At 42.7% G+C, this 25,837-nt stretch overlaps 2 protein-coding genes across 2 annotated transcripts in view; one reads left to right on the top strand and one right to left on the bottom strand.

Annotated features, from left to right (window-relative positions):
- Positions 1-25,837, top strand: part of LOC135873059 (alpha-2-macroglobulin-like) — a 1,316,454-nt gene that overhangs the window by 1,190,625 nt on the left and 99,992 nt on the right. The window lies entirely within an intron of this gene.
- Positions 1,850-24,034, bottom strand: LOC135873065 (olfactomedin-4-like). Its single transcript, XM_065397539.1, has 5 exons — positions 23,865-24,034; positions 20,712-20,864; positions 6,511-6,723; positions 5,530-5,683; positions 1,850-2,652 (listed from the first exon to the last, which is right to left on the bottom strand). The coding sequence occupies exons 1-5, from the start codon at positions 23,949-23,951 to the stop codon at positions 1,850-1,852; spliced, it is 1,410 nt and encodes a 469-aa protein (XP_065253611.1). The 5' UTR covers positions 23,952-24,034.

Raw genomic sequence — 25,837 nt, 5'->3', positions numbered from 1 at the left:
CCCCATCCCCCTCGCAAGGGCCATCAGCTGATCGGCGGCAGGGAGAGGGAGGGGGAAGGGCCGGAAAGCACCACGCTGGGGGAAGAAGCGGGGGAGGAGGGAAACTTGGCTGCCGTAGGACCAAGCTTCTGCCTCCTGCCCCCGCAGGGGAGAGCGGTGGGCGGGGGGGCTGAGTGGGGCTGTGGGCCGGGACCGCGGCAGGCAGGAGCGTGCCAATCAAAATCGGCTTGTGTGCCGTGTTTGGCACACGTGCCGAGGGTTGCCAACCCCTGCAGTAGACAAAGCAGGCGGCTGCCAAACGACATTGGAAGGGAGCATTAAACGAGCATGTTCCCTAATTGATCAGCAATGTAACAATGTTAACCAGGACGACTTTAGATGAGGAGTTACTTTACTTGGTAAGTGGCAGCATCTGCCTTAAAAATGTGTCATCAGCCTCAGACCTCTCAAGTAACATCTCAACTTGGTGTAGAATGTTAATCTAACTGGTGAACATATTTCAATGGGTGGAAATAAAGTCCCTCCTCTAGTTACTGACATATTGATTCACACCTTTGTGTTATTCCAGGAGCTCTTAAACACTCTAAACCCAAAGGAATACGATTTCTGTTTCCAATATCATTTGGTCAAGCTGGCTTCTTGCTGTATCCCAAATGTTTCCCAGCTGTTGCGCAATGACAAACAACTATAGGGTTTGGATTTTTATAACAATTTATTAAACAAAAATTAATCATTCACATCTACTGATCCAGATTATAAGTAGACAAAGATAAAGATTGAATTAATAATAGAAAACCAGCAAACATTTACTGCATTTTCATAACTGTTCATCTCATTATTTCTGACATGATTACAGTACAGATATTGATAAAAAAAAATCTTATGTGGCATTTTAAAAATAAAGAGCATATGATTTTGTCCCAACTTCACTATTCTGTAACTGATAGATATGTGCCAGATTCACCCCCGATGTAAGGTAATTGATGCCAATGGAATTATTCTGCCAATTAATTTGGCTTCTTGTTTTCAGAGTGTTTTTGAAAGATGCTAATGGAGATCACAGTAATTGCAGACTAAATGGACTCAGAGGACTAAATGGAGCATGTAGGATGGCATAGCTTATGTTCTATTATAGCATGTGCCATATACCAAGGGACTGCTTTCATTGGGCTTTGGATCAGGCCCCCAGGACACAGGGATAAGAAAATGCAACCGTCCAAAAATGGTTAATAAGGTTTTTTCATGAAGTGCAACTTTAGGAAAGTAGTGCATTGGAGCCCTGCCATCTAAAATACATTGATGGGTTGCAAGGAGACAAGGCAACCGTTTCCACAGCTTCAGCTTAACCAATGGTCTGCTCTTTAAAGATCAAATTCTAATTCTCCTCTAATTTTAATCTTTTAGTAATTATTTGAGGCCAATATTTAATATGATATTTATGGCCTTGCATACTTTGAGCAATGATGACGAAACAGCAGTTCAGTTTCCATGTGTTATCCAAATAGACATTCCTCCAAATGCACATCAGTGTGAGAGCAATCTCCCTATCATGATGCATGTTCTGTGCATCACTAAGTCATCTATTTAATCTATTTTTATAGCAGAGGCATTTCTAGTACTCCTGTTGCCATTGTAGCTAAACATCAGTTAAAAAGCTATGAACCTAATCTTGCACCCAATTGTTACCAGGCATAGAGCTTATTATCCTTCAATAGGACAGCTCATAGTAATAAACCTTATGACCAGGAGCTACTTTTGGTAGGATTAGGCCCTAACTTAACATTAACATTGTCCAAAGGGATATAAAAATCAGACTTTCTGTGATCTCTAGTTGTTATGTATATTCATATCAGTGTAACACAGGTTGAAAAATAAGATTGTATTTAACAAGGTAGCCATCATTGTAGACATACAGGACTCGGTCTGAGGGGTTATAGTTGATACTTTGAATTGTTTCTAACATTTTATCCATAATTATGCTAATTTTACCTTCCTGTTCAGTGTTTGTGTCGTATGTGTAAAATATTTCCTCTTTCCTAGTGTTGACAGGTCTTGTGGCATATAGAACACCACAGATGATGAAAGCATTGGAAATGGATGGCTTGTACTGCCTTGTATTCCAAGTATGGAGCACATCAAGTGTGGTCTCATTGAGTTTGCTAATCATAATGTTACCTGTGTTGTCCTCGGTTGAATAAATTACCCACAATCCACTTTCATCCACAGCAAAGTCCATATCTTGCCACCCAACACCAGCATAAGAGAAACGGTTACCATAAGCACCATTCGGCAGAGTTTTCCTCACAGCCAATGTGTTTGTGTTTAAATCGAGCTTGCCCATATCTCTTGAATTATATACATTGTAATACATGAAGTTATTGTAAACTGCGGTGCCACTGCCTTCCCCATATTGAATTTTTAACTCTTGAGCATTTTTTAATAGCAGCAAATCATCATAGGAATTATGAAGTCTGTAATATTCTAAGAGTCTCCCATCTGTGTTCAAAGGTGCAACCCAGTATAGGTCCTTCTGCGGAGTCCGAAGAGAGGAATCCCTACCCCAGGAACCATATTTGAAGGAAAATCCTCTCCAGTTCAGCTGTACAACATAGGGCTGGCTGATATTCACAATCCCACCATGACCACAGCTGCCTGTAAGCAAAGAGAAAATGCAGGCTTTTCAACGGGCATGATTAGGAGAGAGGATTTAGCGTGTGTGCTTTATAAGAATCAGCTTTGTTGCAAGAACAGAAATACATACATATCTTTGTCAAAGATTTTCCTTGTACCATGTAAACAGCACATGGATTTCAGTTCTGTAGCGGTTCCAGTCTGACTGAAATACAGGGGTCATCCCACTAGAACTGGGGCCATACTGAAAAAACAGCCAACAATCCAGCAACACATTTTAGAGATCTCAGTTTTTAGTCGGTACTCACTTACAGTAAATAAGTGATTCGCTTCTGTTTCAGATAAGTGACCAGTTTTGTTTCCACCTAGTCTATGCTTTCCACCCCGCTGGGCTGGGAAATCACATAGAAAATACAATTTCAGAAGCATTTTAGGTCATTGGCTCCTGCAGTGGAGCACAGTTCTGGAAAGATGGGAAACAAGGAACATCTTGTCTCACTGTACCACAGTGAGTTTTGGAAGGTGGAGAGAGAATTAGCAGCACTAGTTCTAGAGGATCATTTCAGATTAGCATGTTACTGTCAAAATCACCACTTGAAAACAATACTTCCGAGAGCTTCCATCTGAGGCTCTCAAAGCAATTCAGATATTAATGAGCATAGCCTTACAACAGCTCTGTAAGGTGGAGGTAAATATCCCCAGTTTACATGTGAGGTAACTATAAAGTGACCATACAACCTATTTCAAGCAGGATAGTCTTGGTTTTTCTTATGATGTCCCAAGAGCTTCAGGATAATTGAAATATCCTGTTTTTTTCATTTCATCAGCCAAAATATTTGTTTTTTTATAGCTACACAATGCTTGTTCAAGATGTATTGCTATGCTGAGTAGAATTTGCACTGTTTACTGAGAACAAACAGCCCAGTGGAATGAGCTTTCAGTGTAATGAACAATGTCTGGAATGAAGAGAACTTGAATGAAAGTAAACAGTATCAAAGCTGTTCCTTTTCTCAAAGCGACTGTTGACACTTGTTCAATGTTTCACAATGAATGCAGAACACTAAAGTATTGGAAAAAGTCCTCCACTCCAAAATATGCAGGTCTCCCTGGGTCAGAAGCTAGCAGTGGTGACACCAGCACACTTAAAAATAAAAGTATCCTTTTAGGGCTGCAAAGAGTCAGACAAAAGGTATCACCATGAACATGTGCCAGTTTTTCCCCCTTTAAAAGCATGGTCATTTGAGACACAGATGCTAAGCGACCTGCACAGTCACACAGCAAGTGAATGGCAGTGCCAAGACTAGAACCAACATTTCCTAACTCAAAGTCAGGTGCTTTAACCACTAGACAATGCTCCCTCTTAGAGGTGAAGTAAATTTTACCTGCCAAGACCTGAGTTTCATGTTTCTATTAATTGATCAATCCAGGGCAACAGCTGATGATATCAAATCAGTGCAGAGGTTGCACATGCTCTAGGGGATGGGGTGTCTTTGACACAATCACTTCTATTTTATCTGTTCAGTGACTATCATTTGGTGGCTGTTTGCAAGCCTATGTGTAAAGAGTTGCTGCGCTTAGTCTATTCCTAATAGAGAAGTGGCCACAGCACAAATAACATCATCACCCCCTTATTAGCATTGAGAACAGAGATAAATAAACAAAGACAGAACTATCCTCTCACACCTAAAGCTGGTTCCTCTTATGGAGGGTTGAAGAACATCAGTGGAGCAGAATCAGGAAACTCATACTGCCACTGAGGCCCAGATAAGCAGGTGCCCATGGCCAGAATCATCTTCTGAGCAGTCCACAAAATACAGAGCAATGTGAAGAGGGGGGAGAACCCTTGTGGCTTGTCTGAAGATGCTCTCCCTGGGAAATGATTGGAACACACCTGCCACTTGGAGAAAACTGCTGCTTGCAAATGCAAAACATTTTTTCTTCAGAAATAGAGGGATCAAATTTATTCCTGGCAGTGATGATTTATCGGCATCCAGATAGAGGGATGCACTGGCCTAGAGGCAGGACAATATCTTTGTGGCCTTTCAGTCTAACTATTGGTAATGTCTGCAGAATCCAATGCTAATATGTATTTAACTGTAATTGTAAAGTTTGTGGCAGTCTATGAAATACAGTTTTGAAGTGAAACTCACCATCTCTCTCTTGCTTTTGTCTGTCCACCTTTCCTAAGCTCCACTGTCTCCTTTCTTCTCTTGTATCTCTTTTCCCACACCTCTCTCCCCCAGCCTGACCCCGGTGCCAAAGCATGTGGGGATCTGGAATTCACTCACTGTCTTCACTGCTGGGGGTGGGAAGCAGATTTCATTTCTTCCTGGGGCTTCTGTGGAGCCCTGCTGATGGAAGCGGCAGAGAGACTGTGTTGAATTGCTGCCTCCCACCCCTCTCGGCCACCTGCGTCATGCCCCTTCTTGGTCAGCACCAGCCATTTGTGGGGCTTGGATTGGCAAGAGCAGAGATTACAGCCATTTTGTGTATCGCTACCTCTGGCATTATGGTTTGTTCTTAACTGTCGACATATTGAATCTATTACTGAACTTAACTCACAGCGATCTTATTTCAAAATTAAATGGATATTAATTTCTTGTATAAATCTGTGATTTGTTTCAAATAGTATTGCTGGTACTGAGGTACTATTAAGAGAGTTTGGATGAAGGGCAAAACATTACTTTTCATACTTTTGTACTATTTTCCAACTTTTTCCACTTGAAAAACAGTAAGAGTATGTGAAAGTGTTTGTTTCCTGCCCTCATCTTTCATATCAGACTGTTGCTGAAAGGTTAGTACATCTTGCAAATTTTCCAAGACCTGTGATTTATTGTCATTTCATTTAACCCAGTCTTCTTCCATCCCTTCTCATGTGATTTATACACGAATGCTTACCTGGTGGGAAATAGGAGGGTGTTGTGGTTTGATTTCTATGTTTTTCACATTCCTTCAATCGATTCTGGAGAGCCACAATTTCTCGATGGATTGCAAGGATATTGTTTTTGTCCGATGATTCCAGATCATTTACCATGAGAGTCAGATTCTTGATCTAGAGAAATAAAAATTCAGCATGACTTTAAATTACAGTCAACTTTATCTCACAAACATTTTAGACTGGATTTATCATTTCAAAAAAGGTGCTGCAGAACAAGTTTTAGGAAATGTTCCCAAAGAATAAGTTTTAGCATGAACATCCGGTCTCAAGCTAATGTGTGTAACTACAAGAAAATGTTTGTGACTTTAGCACTAAATCATATACCATAATGCTAAAGATCACCCAAAAATGTCCAGTAAGGCTTACTTGGTTATTAACTGTTACCGGTAAATATTTTCAGCCTTGCAGACGTGCCTTGAAAGTTTACCTGCCCAGATAAATAAGCTACTCATTTAATGTTGAAGACAGTGAAGAAACTAATGATATTTTACTTACCATCAAAAGCAATTATTCACTCAGGTGAGTGAGTGATAACAAATTTGAAAAGCTGATTCATTGAATATTGGGAAGGGGTTCTTGATTTTATATTGATTGGGTCACTACCCTAATAAGTTAAGTTTTTAATTATATTTGTTGGAGCACAGAAGCTTTCAGGCATGGGTGCCCATAAATTAATATTTATTATAATAATGTAGACAGTGTATTTATTTAATATAGCAGCATCCAAGAATTTTAGCTTTCAGTCACACAAATGATAAAAATTGCCATTTTTTGCCACATATGAAGAAACATGCTAACATGCTTAAGGCCAAGATTTGCTTTAATGTACATTGATTTAAATCCAGAGCAACTCTACTATTGTCAGTGGAGACATTCAAAATTTCACTGGTGTAACAGAGAACTGAATGTTTCTGAATGGCAGAATAACCCACATACTCTACCTCCACATATAGTTGTTCAACAATCACATTGCTTCCAACAAGTGTGGATTTCAGCTGAGTGACCAGTCTCTCCATTTCATTGATTTCCAGTTTCAGCAACTGAAAGTCCAACTCAGTGTAAGAAACACTGGTCGACTCCATATGTTCCACCTTGATGGTTAGGTTTCGGATTTTCTGTTCATACATTTCAATTGCTTTGGTATATTGGCTAACCTAAAAAAAAACAATCAAATTTTCAAGTTCAGTTTAGCAAATCTAACAGGCATGTTTGACATCTTCTTTACATCTGTGCAATCCCACTGGGACTGCATGTGAATTAATGAGGGCAGAATTTCATTCATAATCTTCACTTTTTTATTCCGCACTGTAACAAGGGCAACCACATTGTGAGCAACCCCTCATGGGCAGAAGTCATCCTGCAACACCAGCCTCTGTTTCCCCCACAAGGGCCCCTTATGCAGACACCACACTCTTTTTCTGAGCTCAAAATACCCCTCCTTGGGGCCTGGGTTTATTCACAAAATATAAACTACAAATAAAACAGAGTCCCAAATTAAAGTCCAACAAGCAAACGTTTCTATTCCTGCTCCCAAGCCTCCCTGCATGGAGAGCTTTTGCTGTCTTTCCCCTGCTCTCTCAGGGTCCCCCTTGCCTTAGCAGGCTACTGCCAGCACTTCCTAGCTGGAATCTTTGGCTACATCTATACTGCCCTGCAGTTCGGACTGCAGGGTGCACTAAAGTGCTGCTCTATAACTCCCCCGTGTGGATGCCAGGGACTTGAACTAGCAGGTTCCTTCTTCATATTAACGTAGTCCTGTTTGAAGAGGATTACATGAAGGTAAACTAGGAACCTTATGGGTTGCACCTGCAGCATCCACACAAGTGAGTTACAGTGCAGCATCTTGGTGCGCATTGCTATTCACACCCCTGTGGTCCAAACTGCTGGACAGTGTAGATCGGGGTGCACAACCTATGGCCTGTGGACCATACACAGCCCATCAGAACATTTCATAAGGCCTGCGGCCTGCTTCAACACAATATACTAACGACCTATTCATTAGCATTTTTTCATCATGTTTACATCATTTTAGTTTACGTATGTAAATAGGTTGTTTCTGTATACGATATTGTCTATTTAAATAGCAGTGCTTCTATATCATGATGCCAACTTTTCCCAACCTAGCGCTAAAAATTTCCCAAATCTGGTGAAATTTTCCCAGTTTGGGAAATTTTTGGTGCTAGCCAGTGCTTCTATATCCTGGGAAATTTCCCCAAATCTGGGATTTTTTAACAGCATGTGCCCTGCAGTTTCCCAATTTGCCCTGCAATTTCCCAACGTGAAACATTTTACTCAAAATTGCCCAGATTTGGGGAAATTTCCCAGTGTTGCCTGCCTAAGGGTCTCGAGGGGACAACAAAGGTCCGTGGCCCGGTGTGCTTAGCACCAATGAAGACACCGAGGGGAGAAAGCAAGCCAAGTTTATTTCAGAGCTCTGAAATGGCACTAGGAGACCAGCATGTCTCAAATCCAGTGCAACAAATACAAACAACTTTTACCTTTTATACTCCAAACTGTTTCCATACATCTCTTTGTCTGGCTGTTCCCCCTCACCCCTCCCTTCCAGACAACTGTTACAATAAGCTCTACATAAGCTTGTGAGAAAACTTTCCCAGTCTCTGCGACCTTGGGTTAGACATCTGCAAACTAACTACCCCTCCTCCTTATCTCTATTATTTCTGCTAGTGTGAGTGAAACTGCAGCCATCTGCTAGAAACGCTGACCAATACATTTCTGCTTCAGCCTGCTTCAGAGCATGTAAGCAGTTAGCACAGAAGTAGGTGAGAGTTCACAAGATGGAGTTTGGGGGTTCAGATAGGCCCAGAGCAAAAGAGTTTCATCGACACTTTTGCCTTCCGCTCTCCCGAGTTACCTGGTAGCTATGCCTAGTGGACCCCAACACCAGGATATAGAAGCACTGCTCCTCTCCACCCCCTGGCCAGACCCCAGGGCAGCTCTGGCTCTGACCAGTCTTGGCCAGTTTGGGATGAGGGGCTAGTGGGGGGGCTTGGCTGGGCCCTTCCAGGCAAGAGGGTCCTGAGGGAGCCAGGCCGGGGCAGGGGCAGGCCCTCACCTGGCTGAGTGTGCCGCTCCAAAGGGGCTGGCGCAATTCCCCACCCTGGGACTGGAACCAGCCTCGTCCATGCTGTCAGCTCAGCCCAGCCGACACAGTCACCTCCCAGTATGGCCGGTGAGCGGGGGCACTGTGTAGTTGTGGTAGTGGGGCTGTGGGGAAAGGTACTGGGCAGTGGTGGGTGGGGGAGATCTGTGTGAGTTGGGGCGCTAGGGAGTGGGAGTGCTGGGCAGTAGTGGGGGGCTGTGGGTGGGAGGGGGTGGGCAGTTGTGGTGGGAGTTGGGAGGCACTGGGCAGGGTGGTGGTGTGCAGGGCACTGTGCATTTGTGGGGAGGTTGTGAGGGGTGCTGGGCATAGCAGATCCATGGTACGCTGGACCTAGGGAGTGGGGTGGTGTTGGGCAGGGGCTGTGGGGCACGGGCCAGGCCCGCCCCCAAGGGGAAGGGGCATTCTGGCAGCACAGGGCCGGGTGGGCCAGTGTGCATCTGGCAACTGCTGGTTTGTGAAAAGTGCCCTTGAACTGTACTGGGCAGAGCAGCGCCAGCCCCACCATGCCATGCCCCATTGGCCCAGCTGGCGCCTCACTCTGGGGACCAACCTCCCCACTCCATGCTGTATTGCCCCCATGGGGGCCCACAAATATGTTTGGTGCCAGCCCCACAAAAGGTTAATCTCAGGTTAAACTCGGGGAGAGTTAATCCCAGGCCCTCCAGCCCATACAGGGCAAGCCACCCGCTTACACTCACTAATGTTCCCTCTTTGAGCTAACTTTATCCAGGATTATATAGAAATTCAGGGGGCAGATTCTACCAGGAAACGTGCAGTGATTACTTCAGAGAAGTGATGTACATGAAGAATGTTGGGGTAGGTCTACACAGCCCACGGCTGCGAGTCTCTGAGCCCCACTCGACAGACACAGGCTCTTGCTACTATGCTAAAAATAGCAGTGCTAAAAATAGCCCCCTCCCTAGACCTCAGAGCCTGTGCTGCAATCTAAGCCGTAACACCTACACAGCTATTTGTAGCACATAGTGCAAGCCCAAGTCTCTTGACCTGGGCTTGGAGACTCACTGCTGTGGCCTGCCACTTGCTGTGTAGATGTACTCTCTGGGGCTGAAAAAGGTAACAAAAAATCCACCAATTTGTCCAAGACGACTTTCTGTTGACTTCAGTGGGCACAGGTCAGGCCTCCACACTCCAAATAGTATCCAATCTTTTATGCATCAGAACTAATTGAGTCCCCTGATGAAGGGGTTATTTTAGCACAGTGCACTATTACAAATCCAATCCATCCATCCTGAAATGGATTTAAATGAAGGCCAGTTGAGGTGACAGTTATTTTAGCCTTTAGGGAGAATAACTGTTTCACAGCAGCCTCTTCAGATGTGGAACCACTAAACAGATGGCTGGATAAATATACTTTTGCACATGTATCTATTAATGTAAAGGTCACGGTGCAAACATTGTCAAGAAGAACGTCAAGAACTTAATATGGATTTAGAGCATTCTCTGAAACATTAGAGTTCCATACAAATGGAACATCTTGGGAAAGGTATAATCGTCCTCCTACATGACTTAAAACTGTACCCATTTTTCCTTAATGGCAAGATGATAAGAAGCATCTCTCAGCAAAAATAAATAGAATTATATTATTGTGTCAAATTAGCAACTCTGGAGTCAGAAGGCATTTCCATTATAAGCCCCAATTTTCAGGTGCTTATCACTTCCCTAAATATTACCTTCTGGACTGAAATGGCTCATGCATATTCTCAGACCTAAAATTGATTTGTTGGATTAAAAATCAATTTGGCATTATCTTAACATGAATTAAGAGTGTTTTGCCCCACTTTTTTTTAATCTATATTAATCAAGGGGACAGCTCCAAAATGGCCTTTTAAAAATTTGACCTGAGTACAATTTTTCATTAACACTAGAGCTCTGCTGTTCTACTGTCCTGGTAATATCACCTACAGACTCCTGACCAAGGCTTTGTAACAATCACAGAAGAGACTTCCCCCAAATAATTCTTTCCAAGATATCCACTGAACCTCAGTACATGCTGGGGCAGGTCTTTGGGAGTTTAGTCAATAGTACATCGATACTTGTGCAGGGCAGATACAATCAATTAAGCACATAATGTGTCTGACTACTGAATCTCAGTGACTTAGTTTAAGGAAGGAAACAAAAGATAAGAGGACTCTTTTCAAAGTTACAGTTTTTTTATACAACTGTGATAACTACTTTTTGAGTCTGAGGGAAGCCATTAAACAGACTCCTAGAAACGTAGGACTGGAAGAGACCTCAGTAGGTCATCAGTCTAGTCTTTTGCACTGAGGCAGGACTAAGTATTATCTAGACCATCCCTGACCGGAGTTTGTCTAACCGGTTCTTAAAAACCTCCAGTGATGGAGATTCCACAACCTCCCTAGGCAATTTATTCCAGTGCTTAACTACCCTTATAGTTAGGAAGTTTTTTCTAATGTCTAGCCTAAATCTTCCTTGCTGCAATTTAAGCCCATTACTTCTTGTCCTGTCCTCAGTGGTTAAAGAGAACAATTTATCACCCTCTTCTTTATAACAACAGTTTTCAGGTACCTAAAAGGTTATCACCTCCCCCTTCACTCTACTCTTCTCCTGACTAAACAAACCCAATTTTTCAATATTCCCTCATAGGTCACGTTTTCTAGACCTTTAATCATTTTTGTTACTCTCTTCTGGTCTTTCTGCAATTTGTCCACATCTTTCCAGAAGTGTGGTGCCTAGAACTGGACACATACTTCAGCTGAGGCATTATCAGTGCTGAGTAGAATGGAAGAATTACTTCTCATGTCTTGCTTACAACACTCCTACTAATGCAAAAAACCTGAACATGATGCTGGGATGTAACATATTACATTATTCACTCATATTTCATTTGTGATGCCACATAACCCCTAGATCCTTTTCTGCAGTACATGTTCCTAGGCAGTCATCCATTTTGCATTTTTGCAATTAGTTATTCCTTCCTAACTGTAGTACTTTGCATATGTCTTTATTGAATTTCATCCTATTTATTTCAGACCATTTCTCCAGTTTGTCAAGATTATTTCGAATTTTAATCCTGTCCTCCAAAACACTTGCAACCCCTCCCAGCTTGATATTGTCAACAAATGTTGTATGCCATTATCCAAATCATTTATGAAGATATTGAATAAAACCAGACCAGGACAGATCCCTGCAGGACCCCATTCAATATGCCCTTCCAGCTCAATTATGAACTATTGATAACCAGTCTATGAATAAACGTTTCCAACCAGTTTGCACCCACTGTATGCCAAGTTCATCTAGGCTATATTTCTCTAGTGTGCTTATGAAAAGGTCATGTGAGACAGCTACAAAAGCCTTACTAAAATCAAGATATATCACATCTACTGTGTCTCCCCTATCCACAAGGGTTATTACCTTGTCAAAGAAGGATATTGGGTTGGTTTGACATCCTTTGTCTTGACAAATCCATGTTGACTGTTACTTATCTCCTTACTTTATTCTAGATGCTTACAAATTGATTGTTTGATTATTTGCTTCATTAGCTTTCCAGCTACCAACGTTAAGCTGACTGGTCTATAATTGCCAGAGTTGTCCTTATTCCCCTTTTTATAGATAGGTACAATATTTTCCCTTTTCCAGGCCACTGGGATCTCTCCCATCTGCCATGAATTCTCAAAGATAATGCTAATGTCTCAGCAATATCTTCAGCCAGTTCATTAAGTATTGTGGCAGAGCTCCAGCTTTGCCTTGGGGGGGGGGGGGGGTCCTGTGCTTCTAGGTGGTTAGGGCTTGCCTCAGAGGTTTGCTGTGACCCTCAGTGTAGCCTCTCTCCCCTCCTAGAGGCAAGGGTTACAGCTTACTGAGTCACCTTCACCATCAGCCAGTCAACAGGTTTGGTGTAAGAACCCTCTTTAGTCCCTGTCTTCATACTCAGGGAGCATTTTTGTAGAGGTGTGGGGAGCGTTGGGGGGGGAAACCAGGCCCATCCTCTTCTCCAGGTTCCAGCCCAAGGACCCTAATAGCACCAGCAACAGGTAGTTTTCCTATACTACCAGGGCTACTTCCTCAAACAGACTCTCCTAGATACCGGACCATGCTTGTCCTTTGGCTCTTTTACTACATGCCTTCTTTCACCCAGTCTTTCCACAACACACCTACTTGCTCCCAGCTGGCCACTTTGAAGGAACTTCCTTTTAAACTAGTCCCAGCCAGTTCTAAATGGGCTTCATGTGATCTGATTAGCCTGTTTTCCTTGATTGCTTCTAATCTGTTCTTAATTGGTGTGATGGTGCACCCCATAAGGCTTTATGGAAATATGACATAACTGGAATATGTTTTATGCTACATATGCCATGTAACATATCTCTGTAAAGGTTATGATCTACTGTATCTATTCATCCTATTTGTATGTATGTATCATTTTTGTATTCAAAGTTATGATTAGTGGCTGTGTACTTGCTTGATTTTTAAGTAGCCTTAGTAAAGCATTTGGTCAGCTTCTTGAGAAAGGAATGTGCAAAGTAAGGGCCCAATCAAGAAACACTTAATGAACAATGGACCTTGGAAGGCTCCAATCCACATAAATCTTCCTGGAGACATTCAAGATAGTGTGTGGGCAATGGCTGCTGCATGTGAAAACTGAGTCATGCATGGACATGTGACTTGCCCATGTGACTCCAAAACTCCATCTTGGAGCTGGACTTTACATAGGAGAGAGAAGGGGGTCTCCACCCACAAGAGAAAGTCTATTTAAGCCCCTAGGAAACCCCTCCATTTTGTCTTCAGCTGGCTCAAGAGATAGCCTCTCTACCCCAAAGGATACCGGAAAGAAACTGGAACAAAGGACAGTAACTACAGGGGGTGTGAGTGACTGCTAGACCCAGACTAGAAGGAGACTAGTCTGTAAAAGGAAGCTTACTGGAACACCTCAGAGGCTGAGGTTTTATCTGTATTCAGTTTTCTTTCTGTATTAGGCATAGACTTGCGTGTTTTATTTTATTTTGCTTGGTAATTCACTTTGTTCTGTCTGCTATTACTTGGAACCACTTAAATCCTACTCTCTGTATTTAATAAAATCACTTTTTACTTATTAATTAATCCAGAGTATGTATTATTACCAGGGGGCAAACAGCTGGGTATATCTCGCTATCAATGTTATAGAGGGTGAACAATTTATGAGTTTACCCTCTATAAGCTTTATACAGGGTAAAATGGATTTATTTGGGGTTTGGACCCCATTGAGAGTTGAGCATCTGAGTGTTAAAGACAGGAACACTTCTTAAACTGCTTTCAATTAAGCTTCCAGTTTATGGGACGTGGTTCAAACCTGGGTCTGTGTTTGTGGCCTGCATACATGTCTGGCACAGCCAGGCAGGGCTCTGGAGTCCCAAGCTGGTAGGGAAAGCAGGGGCAGTAGTAGTCTGGGCGCATCAGTTGGCAGCCCCAAGGGGGTTTCTGTGATCCAACCCATCATAATTGGTTCCAGGTGTCTTATGGAGTCTGCCTGACTTAATTGCTCCTACTACCTTCCTGACTGCTCTGGGGCAGCTCCTGCCCTGGTCACTCAGGGAACAAAACTATTCATCCAGTGTCCAGTATGTTTTCCTTCAACCAGATTCCTGCACCCAACCTGTATAGGACTTTCACAGTATTCTAGGATGTATTTCATCAAGCCCTGCCAGTCTGAAGACATCTAAGTTGTCCAAGTAATTCTTAACTTGTTCTTTTCTTATTGTAGCCTAAGGTCCTTCCCCATTTACATAGATGTTCACTATGTTAGTCATGCTAACTTTTTGGTGAAAATATCAACAAAAAGGCAATTAACACTTCAGACATTGCTGTGTATTCAGCTATTGTCTTTCCCTCCTTATAGAATAATGGGCTTCTCTTGTCCTTGGTCTTCCTCTTGCTTCTCCGATATTTGTAAAATGTTTTCTTGTTGCACATTGTGTCCCTAGCTAGATTAATCTTGTTGTTTGCCTTGGGCTTTCTAATTTTGTCCCTTAATGCTTCTATATATATTTTTTTTAATATTCATCTTCTGTAATTTGACCTAGTTTCTACTTTTGTATGACTGAGTTTCAGGTCTTTGAAGATCTCCTGGTTAAGCCAAGGTTGTCTCTCACCCTACTTCTATCTTTCCTATGCATTGGGATCATTTGCTCTTGTGCCTTTAATAATGTCTCCTTTAAAAACTGACAATTCTCTTGAACTTTTTTTTTCCCTTTAGAATTCCCACAAGATCTTACCTATCAATTTTCTTTGCTGAAGTCGTGAAGTCCATTCTCTTTATTCTGCTGTTTTCCCTCCATATGCACACAGAAAATATGAGCCAACTTTGGTCCTCAGATACATACCATGTGCTTTTCAGTGTGCACATACCTTAGGGTAGAATTTATCCCAAGTGACTTAGGACCATCATATTGCAATAAGAGTCAGAACACTGATTTAATTTTTTTTTTTTTTTTTTTTGCACTGACTATTAGTATTCATTTGGCATGATCTTATAAACTGGATGACTTTTGTGGTAAGCATAAAAAAGGATAGTTTTCCATTAGCTTCTTTTATGAAAAGGAGAGAACACTACACAGTAGCAATTGTTTTTTCCAAGGTGTGAGCAATGTGGCATGTATGTCAGTAAAGTGAAGAGTGACCTCCAGATTCTTTGCTGCTGTTTTGTGATATCCAGGCTACGTCATACCAAATTGGGAATGCCACGTCACACCCAAAAAGCAGATGTGTGACATGTATTTCACATCACTGACATAATGCAATACACCAAAAAATAATGCAATCCTATTGCTTGTTGTGGATCTTAACTTCCTTAATGAGTGTAATACATGATTTGAGAGAGGATCCTGCATAGAAATTACATTCTTTTGTATTTTTTGTGCTAATTACATCTTCTCCAGAGATTATCCATTATAAAACAATCTGATCTTCCAACGCAAACATCCATGGGTCCTGAGCTCATGTAAATTGTCATGGGTCCATAGATTCCAATGGATCTACACTGATTTACACCAACTGAGGATCTGGATCTCATAATCTTAGTCCTGTGTAAATTCAAACTTAGGAACAATTAAATTTATTGTATTTGGCAATCAAAAGTCAGTGTGTTTAAATTTATATCCATATATGCAGAAAACTGTTTGGACATTGACCATAGGTATATCTAAATCCCCTATCTCCACCCCAACATGGACCAGGCCATAGAGCAAGATCCATCTTGTTGGAAGAGAGGATTTAGATGGATTCTGAGTGCCTGGCTAATCACAGAAATCTGCTGGGAGATTTCCCCAGTAAACTTCTCTGTGAAGATGTTTAAAAGTTGGTGTCTAAACTGTGCATGTAAAATTTGCACATGAACCCACCACATGCACAAAAATGCATTTGCAAACTGCTGAGCACAAAGTTGGCAACCATATGCAGAAAGAGTATTGATGTGTGCAATTATCTATCCCACAGCTAATAATATTAGCATACTTAAACAAATGCTTTAAAAGAATAGTTGTCAAAGATATGCCAAATCTGCAATCCATTGAAGTCAGTGGACTACCTGCATAAGTAAGGGATACTCTCATGAGAGCTTCAGGCCTGAGCCCAGGAGTTTTGGTTCACTCAGATGTCTTGATCTGTTTTTTTATTTCATTTTGGGCAAAACATAGAGGGCCAGCACAAAGCAGAGGCACTACATAAGCCCTATTTGGAGTGTGCTACAAGGCCCAGTCCTCCTTCTGCCTCAGACTGTTTTTCCCCAGTTGGCCAGCCAGGCCACCTAGGAGAATACCCCTCCTCCCCCCCAAAATGGATGCTCTATTGCTTGGCAGTTAGACCCATTTTGCCTTAATAGCTTGTGACTGTATTGAAGTGATCTGCTCCTAACAGGCCAACACACCATCTCAGAAATCTAGTACATAAACTACATTTTGGGGTACAGATCAATATTCACTGTGCATCCCACATTCATCACACAGCTTTGCAGTGGGGTTTGAGCATTGCATAAGCTTTGTGCTGGACCTCTGCAGAGGCATGAATGTCACCCTTAAAGAAATATAAAATTCAGCCATTTTAGGCATGCATAACAACAATTCCTATCTAGTTTTTCCTGCTTTGCAAGCATTGTCACACTAAGGACCTGAAAAGGGCAGGGAGAAAATCTGTAATGTTCATTTATTGTGTCAATTACCTGAAACTGGTATTTATCAACACAGTTTTCTTGGTATGCAAGCAGACACTCCTCCAGCATGCAGCTGGATGGTGGGAGTGAAGGAATGAGGAAGCAGAAGGCAGGCATAGAATGAAAAGGAAGGGAAAGGGGGATAGAAGTGACATGAGCAAGCAATTCTGAGAAGTGTCATGTGCAAGTGCATTGGCCACAGGCAAGTCTGACCTCCATGATCACATGGTGAGCATCCCACCCGCATATCATATAACCCAGCCCGAGATCAAGAGGAATATTTCCAACAGAATAATCTGCCTTGAATATAGTTTTCATCTGTTGGGCAGGTGTGTTTACATAAGAACAGCCATACTGGGTCAGACCAAAGGTCCACCTAGCCCAGTATTCTGTCTACCAACAGTGGCCAACGCCAGGTACCCCACAGGGAGTGAACCTAACAGGCAATGATCAAGTGATCTCTCTCCTGCAATCCATCTCCACCCTCTGACAAACAGAGGCTAGGGACACCATTCCTTACCCATCCTGGCTAATAGCCACTACTGGACTTAACTGGATAAATTCATGGAGGTTCTCTTTTAAACATGGTTATAGTCCTAGCCTTCACAACCTCCTCAGGCAAGGAGTTCCACAAGTTGACCATGCGCTCTTCCTGTTTTTATTACATGAGCATGTTCTGGGCATTGTGGTCAAATCACTGAAAGGCACATTCTCCCCTTGTGTTAAGTTGCTATTCTTTCCTTCTAATGAGTTGCACAAAGTCATACTTCTCTCCATTGTTGGGAAGAGCTGATTCCTGCATTAGTCCAACAGGTTAATTTTATGCCGGTAAAGTTTCAAATTACAGATGAAAAAGTTACTCCAATATTTTCAGCCTACAATTTTTACTGATTTGGAATATCAGAATATCTGTCTGAAATTAATTTCCTGCTGATTTTATAAGAGCCCCCCCCCCACCCCGCTTGTTGAATTGGCAGCCTACAATCAGGCAAAAGCTTAGAGATTCAATCAGGTTGTATATCTGCCTTATAATACATGTCTAGCACCTCTTAAAGGGTTGGATCCTGCAGTTCTTACTCAGGAAAGTCTCCCATTAGTGTCAAATGGAGTTTTCACTAAGCATGTACAGCAAGATTGAACCCAACCACAAGGGGATGGTGAAATGCAGTTATGGCATTTGGGTCAGATCCTCAGCTGGTGTAAATTGGCAAGGTGGAAACTAACTTCCATGGAGCCACATCCATTTAAATTAGTGAGGATCTGTCTGTTATTCCAACCCTCTTTGTAAAGTGGTTCTCAGACTCAAAACCAAAATTCAAGTGTTTATGATTAGCCTAGTTGTTTCAAATTTTACAGTAGTTCAGTAGACTCTTCTACTCCATAATGTATAAAGGTAAGTCTGGGCTGCAAAATTGGATCTGGATCTGAACATCCCCAAAGTATCAGGAGGTTTGGAACCCAGAGGTTTGGTTCAGACCCCTCTATCGCTAGGATGAGTTGGAAGATCTTTTGGTTTTATTGTTTCATTTTGTCCATAAGCATTTTCAGGAAACAAGTGGTACATTGGGTTACACACTGAGGGTGAGAAAATCATGTCAAAGACAGCCTGAGAAATATGCAACAGAGAGTCCTGTGGCACCTTTAAGACTAACAGATGTATTGGAGCATAAGCTTTCGTGGGTGAATACCCACTTCGTCAGCATTCACCCACGAAAGCTTATGCTCCAATACATCTGTTAGTCTTAAAGGTGCCACAGGACTCTCTGTTGCTTTTTATAGATCCAGACTAACACGGCTACCCCTCTGATACCTGAGAAATATGTTTACATGAAACAAGTACAAAGATGCACATAGATTCAAGCATCTTCTGCCCCGTCCATACAGTTAAATTTACTTCAACTCAGATGAGTAGGTCAATGCCTGGTATTTTCTTTCTATAGACAAACAATTAACTACAAAATTTTAACACCCTCATAGTTAAACAGTTTGTTTTCATTTCTGACCTGATGTCTCTTTGCCTGGGATCATGTTGGGGATCTGTCACACTATATCTAATGATGCTTTATAACACTGTTTGGCTGATCAGACTCAACATAAGTGCAGTGAAACTCAGATTATGTCAAGACTTTTTTTGGTATCTGCCACTGGAGTTGAAAAGTGAGGGCCTGCTCCTGAACTGGTATACACTGGCACAACTCCACCGACTTCAAGAAAATGACATCAGCTGAGGATCTGGTCACTAGAGTCCAGCTTTAAAAAAAAAAAAAAAAAAAGAACTGCTACAGGGTTGCAAGAAGTCAGCCAACTCCTGCCATCTGTATTCAGTCTTTACTCAAGCAAGACACCCATTGCAGAGTTTCACTTCAATTGGAGATTGGCTTCAATTGGGTCTTATTTCAGTCCCCTCTGATTTGGGAGGGCCTTGCAGAATTAGTCCAAGTTTCAGGATGGGAATTCTAGACCTGATCCTGTCCTTTTGAAAGCAATTGAAGTTTTGCTACGGACCACAATGGAGCACTTTGGAGCCCTTAAATACCTAGTGTTTTCATGGATCATTAATGTCAAGTTCCACATTCCTCCTAAAGCAGGGGTTCTCAAACTGGGGGTTGGGACCCCTCAGGGGGTCAGGACCCCTCAGGGGGTCATGAGGTTATAACATAGGGCATCACAAGCTGTCAGCCTCCACCCCAACCCTGCTTTGCCTCCAGCATTTATAATGGTGTAAAACATATAAATAAGTGTTTTTAATTTAGGGGGGTGGGGGGGGAAGGGGGTTTGCACTCAGAGGCTTGCTATGTGAAAGGGGTCACCAGTACAATAGTTTGAGAACCACTGTCCTAAAGTGATCAGGTAACTTGTGCTGAGAGGCACTGAGATTTGTCAAGTTGCCCTTCATATCTTTACTGAAAACTGAGTGTGTCATCATTAGCTCTAGTTATTTCAAAGCTAATTATTTTAACTGAAAAGACTTTCTATAGGATTCTCCCCCCTCCCCATTTTGTGTTTTTAATGCAGCACTTCTAGTATAATCAAGAACAGATAAGAGAGTTATGAATATTCATGGTTAGCATTTATAATTTACTGATGTTCCTTTTCTACTGATGAATTCAAGGACACTTCATTTCTTAAGATTTCTGGCTCCTGGAGAACTCCAACACTTTCTCCTGGACACCTAATTTAAACCCTGAATATTCATCTACCAGCAAAAATCAAATGCAGGTTCTCCTTCTCTCAAGAAACCACAGTAGTCCCCTAGTTTTACCTGTTTTGTTTTTTCTTGGTGGTGGTGGTTGGGGGGGGGGGGGGGGAGGGGGGAGAAGAGAATAGATCTGAATCATTGCTAGAGCATCAAATGTTGACAGAGAAAATTGATTTTTTTCAACTGTTAAGGGAATGGAGGGGGTCAGGTGGTGGATTTTTTCCCATGCTTCAGCCTGGGCTGAGCTGACACTTGCTCTTTTCCCTCATTCCCTCCCATGTGCTGGTTACATAAAAGTACCACAGGAGGGAACAGGAATCATGGCTTCCTCTGTAACTGTATATAGCAATTACAGGCCAACAAGACTGTTCCATGGTTCATAAAGAGTAGCAAAGCGCTTCCGCCATCCCTCAAAGAACACCATGTGCCTATAGGCCCAGGAATGAGGCCTGAGGATACTCAAAACTCATATTATAAGGCCCTGCTTGCATGTTACAATATTGAACATTTTATGTTTAATCACCCTTTCCCTTGTGATATTTACTTGCCCCTCACTGCAGTTGCTTGAAGACAGGCCCTGCAAAGTTCTGACTGCTGGAGTGTTTCACATTCACTAAAAATAGGACTGGTCAGCTTTTAAAAAAGAAAAGCCAAAAATTCTTACTTTAGCAAGTTCTCTTTCAAATTTCTCAGAAAGCACTTGGGCTGTGATTTCCAGGATCTCAACCTTCTGCACAGGAAACACGGTGTCTGGCAGGTACACTGAGCATTGGCACACTCCATTGTCATTCAAAGAGCCGGTCACATTGGCAAATGGCTGTAAGAACAAGTTTCAGAAAGTAAATAAATTGTCAACATGCTACTAGGAATCAACAGCAAAGGCCTGACAGTCCCCAAGCAGGGGAAAAGTTAAGCTGTGATAATAATATTGACCCTGAAAGCATTTATTAAGTTGTAATAATTTCTTCCAATGAACTCAAGGTATTTTCCTACATCAATTCATTAAACTTCACCACACTCCTATAGAGGTAGTTAAATACTATAACCATTTTAACACTGGAAAAATGGAGGTACATGAAAGTTAAGTGATTTTTTTAAGATCAGACAGTGAGTCAGTAAATGGCAGAGCAGGAAATATTAAATCTTATAGGGAGTCATTGCTTTTAATGGTCTTTACAACAGGGCCAGTTAGTGATTTTAGTCCATTAATTTCAAAGCACTTTACAAAGTTTTGTTTGTACTTCACTGATGGAAGAAGCCACAGAAATTAGACCAATTTTCATGGAAAATTTTGATTTTGACTAAACCCTGTTTTCCAAACTGGGAACGTTTCATTTGATATTTTTCACCCAGCCCTGGTAAACAGGAGAGCTGAAGACTTAAAAACTCCCCCAACCTGCAGTAGCTGGTATGCCTTCTCCTGCAGGGTACTGAGTAGTTTTGTACCATGACTAAATTTGTTCACTTCTAATGAAGTGAGAGAAACAGGCTTCTGTTCCACACCGTGCTTTTTATTAGAAAAACACAACCCCTATATTTGAGCTCCTATAAGCCTAAATCCTTTTGAAAAGGGAATTGACACCTAACTTGGTTAGGCATTACAACAGAGTGCCACAATGCTGAAATAGCTTTTAAAAATCTGGGCCTAGGTCACTATTAAAAAAAGTCCCTTAGGTGCTTTTGAAATGGTCACCCTCAGACTCCCCACATTACTGGATTTGCATTCTGCCCAGCAGGAACAGTGAAAAAAGGAGCAGAGGAAAATATCCAACGAACAGACAAATATGGTTATTGTACTTACCTTTGATAAGCCCCTCCCCCCATTTGTGCTAGCCTGGTACTTTGTGGTACTTTTTTAATCCCTGATACAGATTACAAACTGCCCTTTATCTAGATCTTAATTTATTAAATTAAGAACTTTTTAAAAAGTAGATTTGAACTATCAGAAATCCACCAAACTACTTTTAAAATTATTATAAGAGTGTCTATTCCAACAGGGGAGGAAGAGGTGTAGACTGGAAAGGAAACAAACACCTGTTACAACACAACTCACTATGTGTCCCATCCCTATTTAAATCATGACCCCCCTCTCCCACTCCCAACATCCAAACAGCAGTCCAGATTCCTCAATATTCTCAAACTTTGATTTTGTTAAGGGAGCCATTTCCAGCAGCTCCAACATTGATTGGGATTTCCGACTGACTGCTGAGACAGTTAATGTTTCTTCTGGTACAATGCTGTTTCATGGAGTCCTTCCTTTGAGAAAAAAAGCTATATGTGATCAATGAAAGGCTGCAGATGCTCAGTCTGTCCAAAACAATGTGCATTATTCATGTTAAAGTAACACATACCATCTCACTGCCATCGTATGGAATAAGCTTTCAGGTCCTACGCCTCCGTAGCGCTGGCAAGATTGGATGTCACGCTTGAATCTCAACATGCATCCCTGGGAGTCTACAGTAATCAAGGTCCCATGTACTGCACAAGATACTGTACTGCAGGGATGCAGCCCACCAATGTACACAGCCGAGCTCCACCGCATGGGAACCGCGGCAATCTCCAGTGCTTGCAAAACCATTTGATAAACTATGCATCAAATGGGGTGATTAAACTAAAGGAGTGGGGGCAGGAAGGGGCTTGCACAAGGAGGTAGCTCTAGTCAGCCATACAAGAGCAATGCCCCATTCCTGCAGGAGCTCTCGTGGCAGGGGTCATCCCCAGCTGTACAACTTCAAAGCCGCACTGAAGCAGAACTCCATTCTGACAGCGCTCTGGAGCCCCAGTTTTAGCCAGCTTCCCCTGCAGGCCTCCTAGTACTCCATCCAAGAACCTGTTCAGATGCTCATGCTGCTGCAGCCCCATCACCTGCTCCCTCATCCCCCAGCCAGTCAGACAGTCCCACTCCTAAGGAGCCCCTAAAACAGCCAGTTGGACAGCTGAGGAACTGGAAGATGGCAGGAAAAGGGCCATTTGTTTAAATGGATTCAGAGAAAACAGGGGGTTTTTGTGCCAGCTTGTCAAAAAGGTAACGTATGCAGCCATTTGTCTGGTCCCCTGATCATGTTGTACAGGGAGGCTGATCGTGATTAACAGCAGAGTTACAAGGATCATCATAAATTTTACAAATATCCACACAAATTATAGTTTACCCAAGGGTGAGCATAATGAGAAATTTCTGACATACTCAATTCCCCCATCCTCAGCTTATTATACATTTACACTTCAGCCTTGATTCTTACCACCAGGAATTGCCACTGCTTAATGATGCTGCAGTGAAAAAAACATTCCCTCCCCTTAGATGCTGAGTTCACTACCTGAGTCCACAGCACCACAAGGCCTATTGGACCAAGAGACGGCATTAATAGTATCACCTAGAACTCACATAGTGCATTGTGTTTTCAAAGTGCTGGGCAAATGAACCTGAGGTCTAAATCCAGATCTAGAACACCCTAAAGGATGAGGGGTGTTTGCATCGGTGGTTTTGGATTGAGTTAGTCTCAAGCACAAACCACAGCTAATTAATTACAACCTGCATTTTGCATTTAAACTATTCAGATTCTCAATGGGAGTTGCATTTGCCTAACCAAAAGCAGAATTTGGCTGTTTCTAAAACAGTGTAATTTGTTTTCAGATTTATAATCAAGTCCCAGGACATTTGTTAAAGGTGATATTTTACACTTGCTACATGCAGAGAGCCCACAGAACAAGTGGAGATCTGAAAACTTGCCTCAATTTTAAAAGATTCTCCCAGCAACTTGAATAGCGGGAGGAAAAAAGAATACATTAGAGCCTGTGAAAGTCATAATATGCATCTTACCACATTCTGGAGCATGGTGCTGGCTGCATTCAATGCAATGGCATTTTGTAGAAAGACCAGCAGCACAGCCAAGTTTGCACACTTCATCTTCTCAGCAAACAGACACGATTGAGAAAGGCAGTGGGATCCATTTTATAGGATGCTCTGGGAATTCCCCCAGTAGGAATTTTGTGCTTAGAAAGAGGTACTTGTGTAATATTTATTGACACTTCTCACAAAGGTGATGACATGCAGGTGAGTGAGCCACAGCACAGAGAGTGACTTGACTATTATACAAACATAACTTGTTCATTGGCTGCTAAAATTAACCACCCTCTCCTTTTGTAACACAAAGCCCTTCCTCATTCCCAGTATCTAGTCTTGTTCTCAGGGAGCCACAAAGGAATAAATACACAATGGGCAGATCAATTAATTGATGGACTTCAATAATTAAAATGCATTCTTTTCTGGAGGGGAGAATAGCTGCTTTCTTTTACTGGACTTTTATCAGTATTTTTATTGAAAATCCTTTCAGGAGCACAGACAACCTGGGCCACATCATCTTCCTAACCCAGCTTCTAAACTCAGATGGGGTGAACACAGCTCAACTCAGGTCATTTCACATACAATGTCAAAGGAGCCTCCCTCCCTTTCTCTAAGCCCCTGGATGCCTTATAACATGAGCATCGTGCACATGGGGCTCCACAAGTTTGGGCTAAAGACCAACCATTGGATGGTAGAGGAGGCCAAGCTGAAGAACAGCCCCAGCAAACCTGCAAGATAATGCTAAGAGTCAGCATTAATGCCCATCCTACAGCTTTGGTACCATGGCTGCTGAAGCAGGGGAGATCAGGGAACAGCACACTGTGGAACAGCCCTGTGCGTGGGAGCACTAAGATCTGCATGGCTTGCCAGCAGATTTAAAGTACTCTTTGCTTCGGATGAGCTGGTCTCATGGCATTTAGGCATTACCACTTCCAGTGCTCACTGGAGCCCAGAATAGAGGCAAGCAAGAATGAAAATGGCTATCCAGACATTTCTGAACTGGCAGGAAGGCTAGGTGTGAGTTTGGGTGGAAGGTCAGGTCAGTTCCACAACCCTTAGGGTCTGCAGTTGGATTTTTCAATACATACTTATTGTGGAGAAAGCAGCTTGGGGGCTGTTTTCTGAGTACTGCCTCTTTAAGTGTAAGAAAATGCAGGAGGGGGAGGATTCTGAGACTTACACAGAGGGTCCACAATGCCTGAGTGCTGCAGAGCTGGGTTCCACAAGAGCTCCCCCAGCATGCAGGTGAGGCAGAGGTGGCACAGGCTGAAGGAAACCCCTGTGGCAGCTGTCAGTTCTTTGGGGATTTCCCTTACACTGGAGAAATCCCATCTGGCCAGTTCTGTCAAGTTTCTGGCCTGTTTGCCCTGCTCCATCAGCACAAAGGGGCATGTAAGCATGTGCGGCCCTCCCTGGCTGTCAATCAGAGCAGCCACACCTCTTTGCTGTCACCCCTCCTTGAAGGGCAGTCTAAGACAGTGGTGGGCAACCTGAGGGCCACACAGTCTGTCAGGGTAATCAGCTGGCAGGCCACCAGACCATTTGTTTATATTTGCATAGCTGCCCACAGCTCCCAGCGGCCACGGTTCATCATTCCCAGCCAATGGGAGCTGCAGGAAGTGACCAGTCTCAGTGCTCAAACCCACCAGCGAGATAGAAGAGGTTCAGGAACCCAGGCCCTCAGACAGGGCAGGGTACCAAACACAGTCTTCCCCCCCCACACCACACCCCCCAAGCCAGGGGCAGGCACCCACCAAAGAGTCTAGCCCACCAACCAGGGGTCAGGCACCCAGGTACAATCTCTTGTCCTGGCTCTGGTGGGAAACAGACAAGCACAGGCCTCTTGGCCTGACAAGGGGGAGTACAGCCACCCCAATGGTGGGTTGGCAGGGGTAGGGGAACACAGGCCTGCCCAACTCCACTGTGTCCCAACCCAGGGCCCTAACAGT

This window comes from Emys orbicularis, chromosome 1 (assembly GCF_028017835.1).
Source record: "Emys orbicularis isolate rEmyOrb1 chromosome 1, rEmyOrb1.hap1, whole genome shotgun sequence".
NCBI lineage: Eukaryota > Metazoa > Chordata > Testudines > Emydidae > Emys > Emys orbicularis.
Note: the sequence above shows the minus strand (reverse complement) of the source record. Positions and strands in the feature narration are given on the sequence as shown.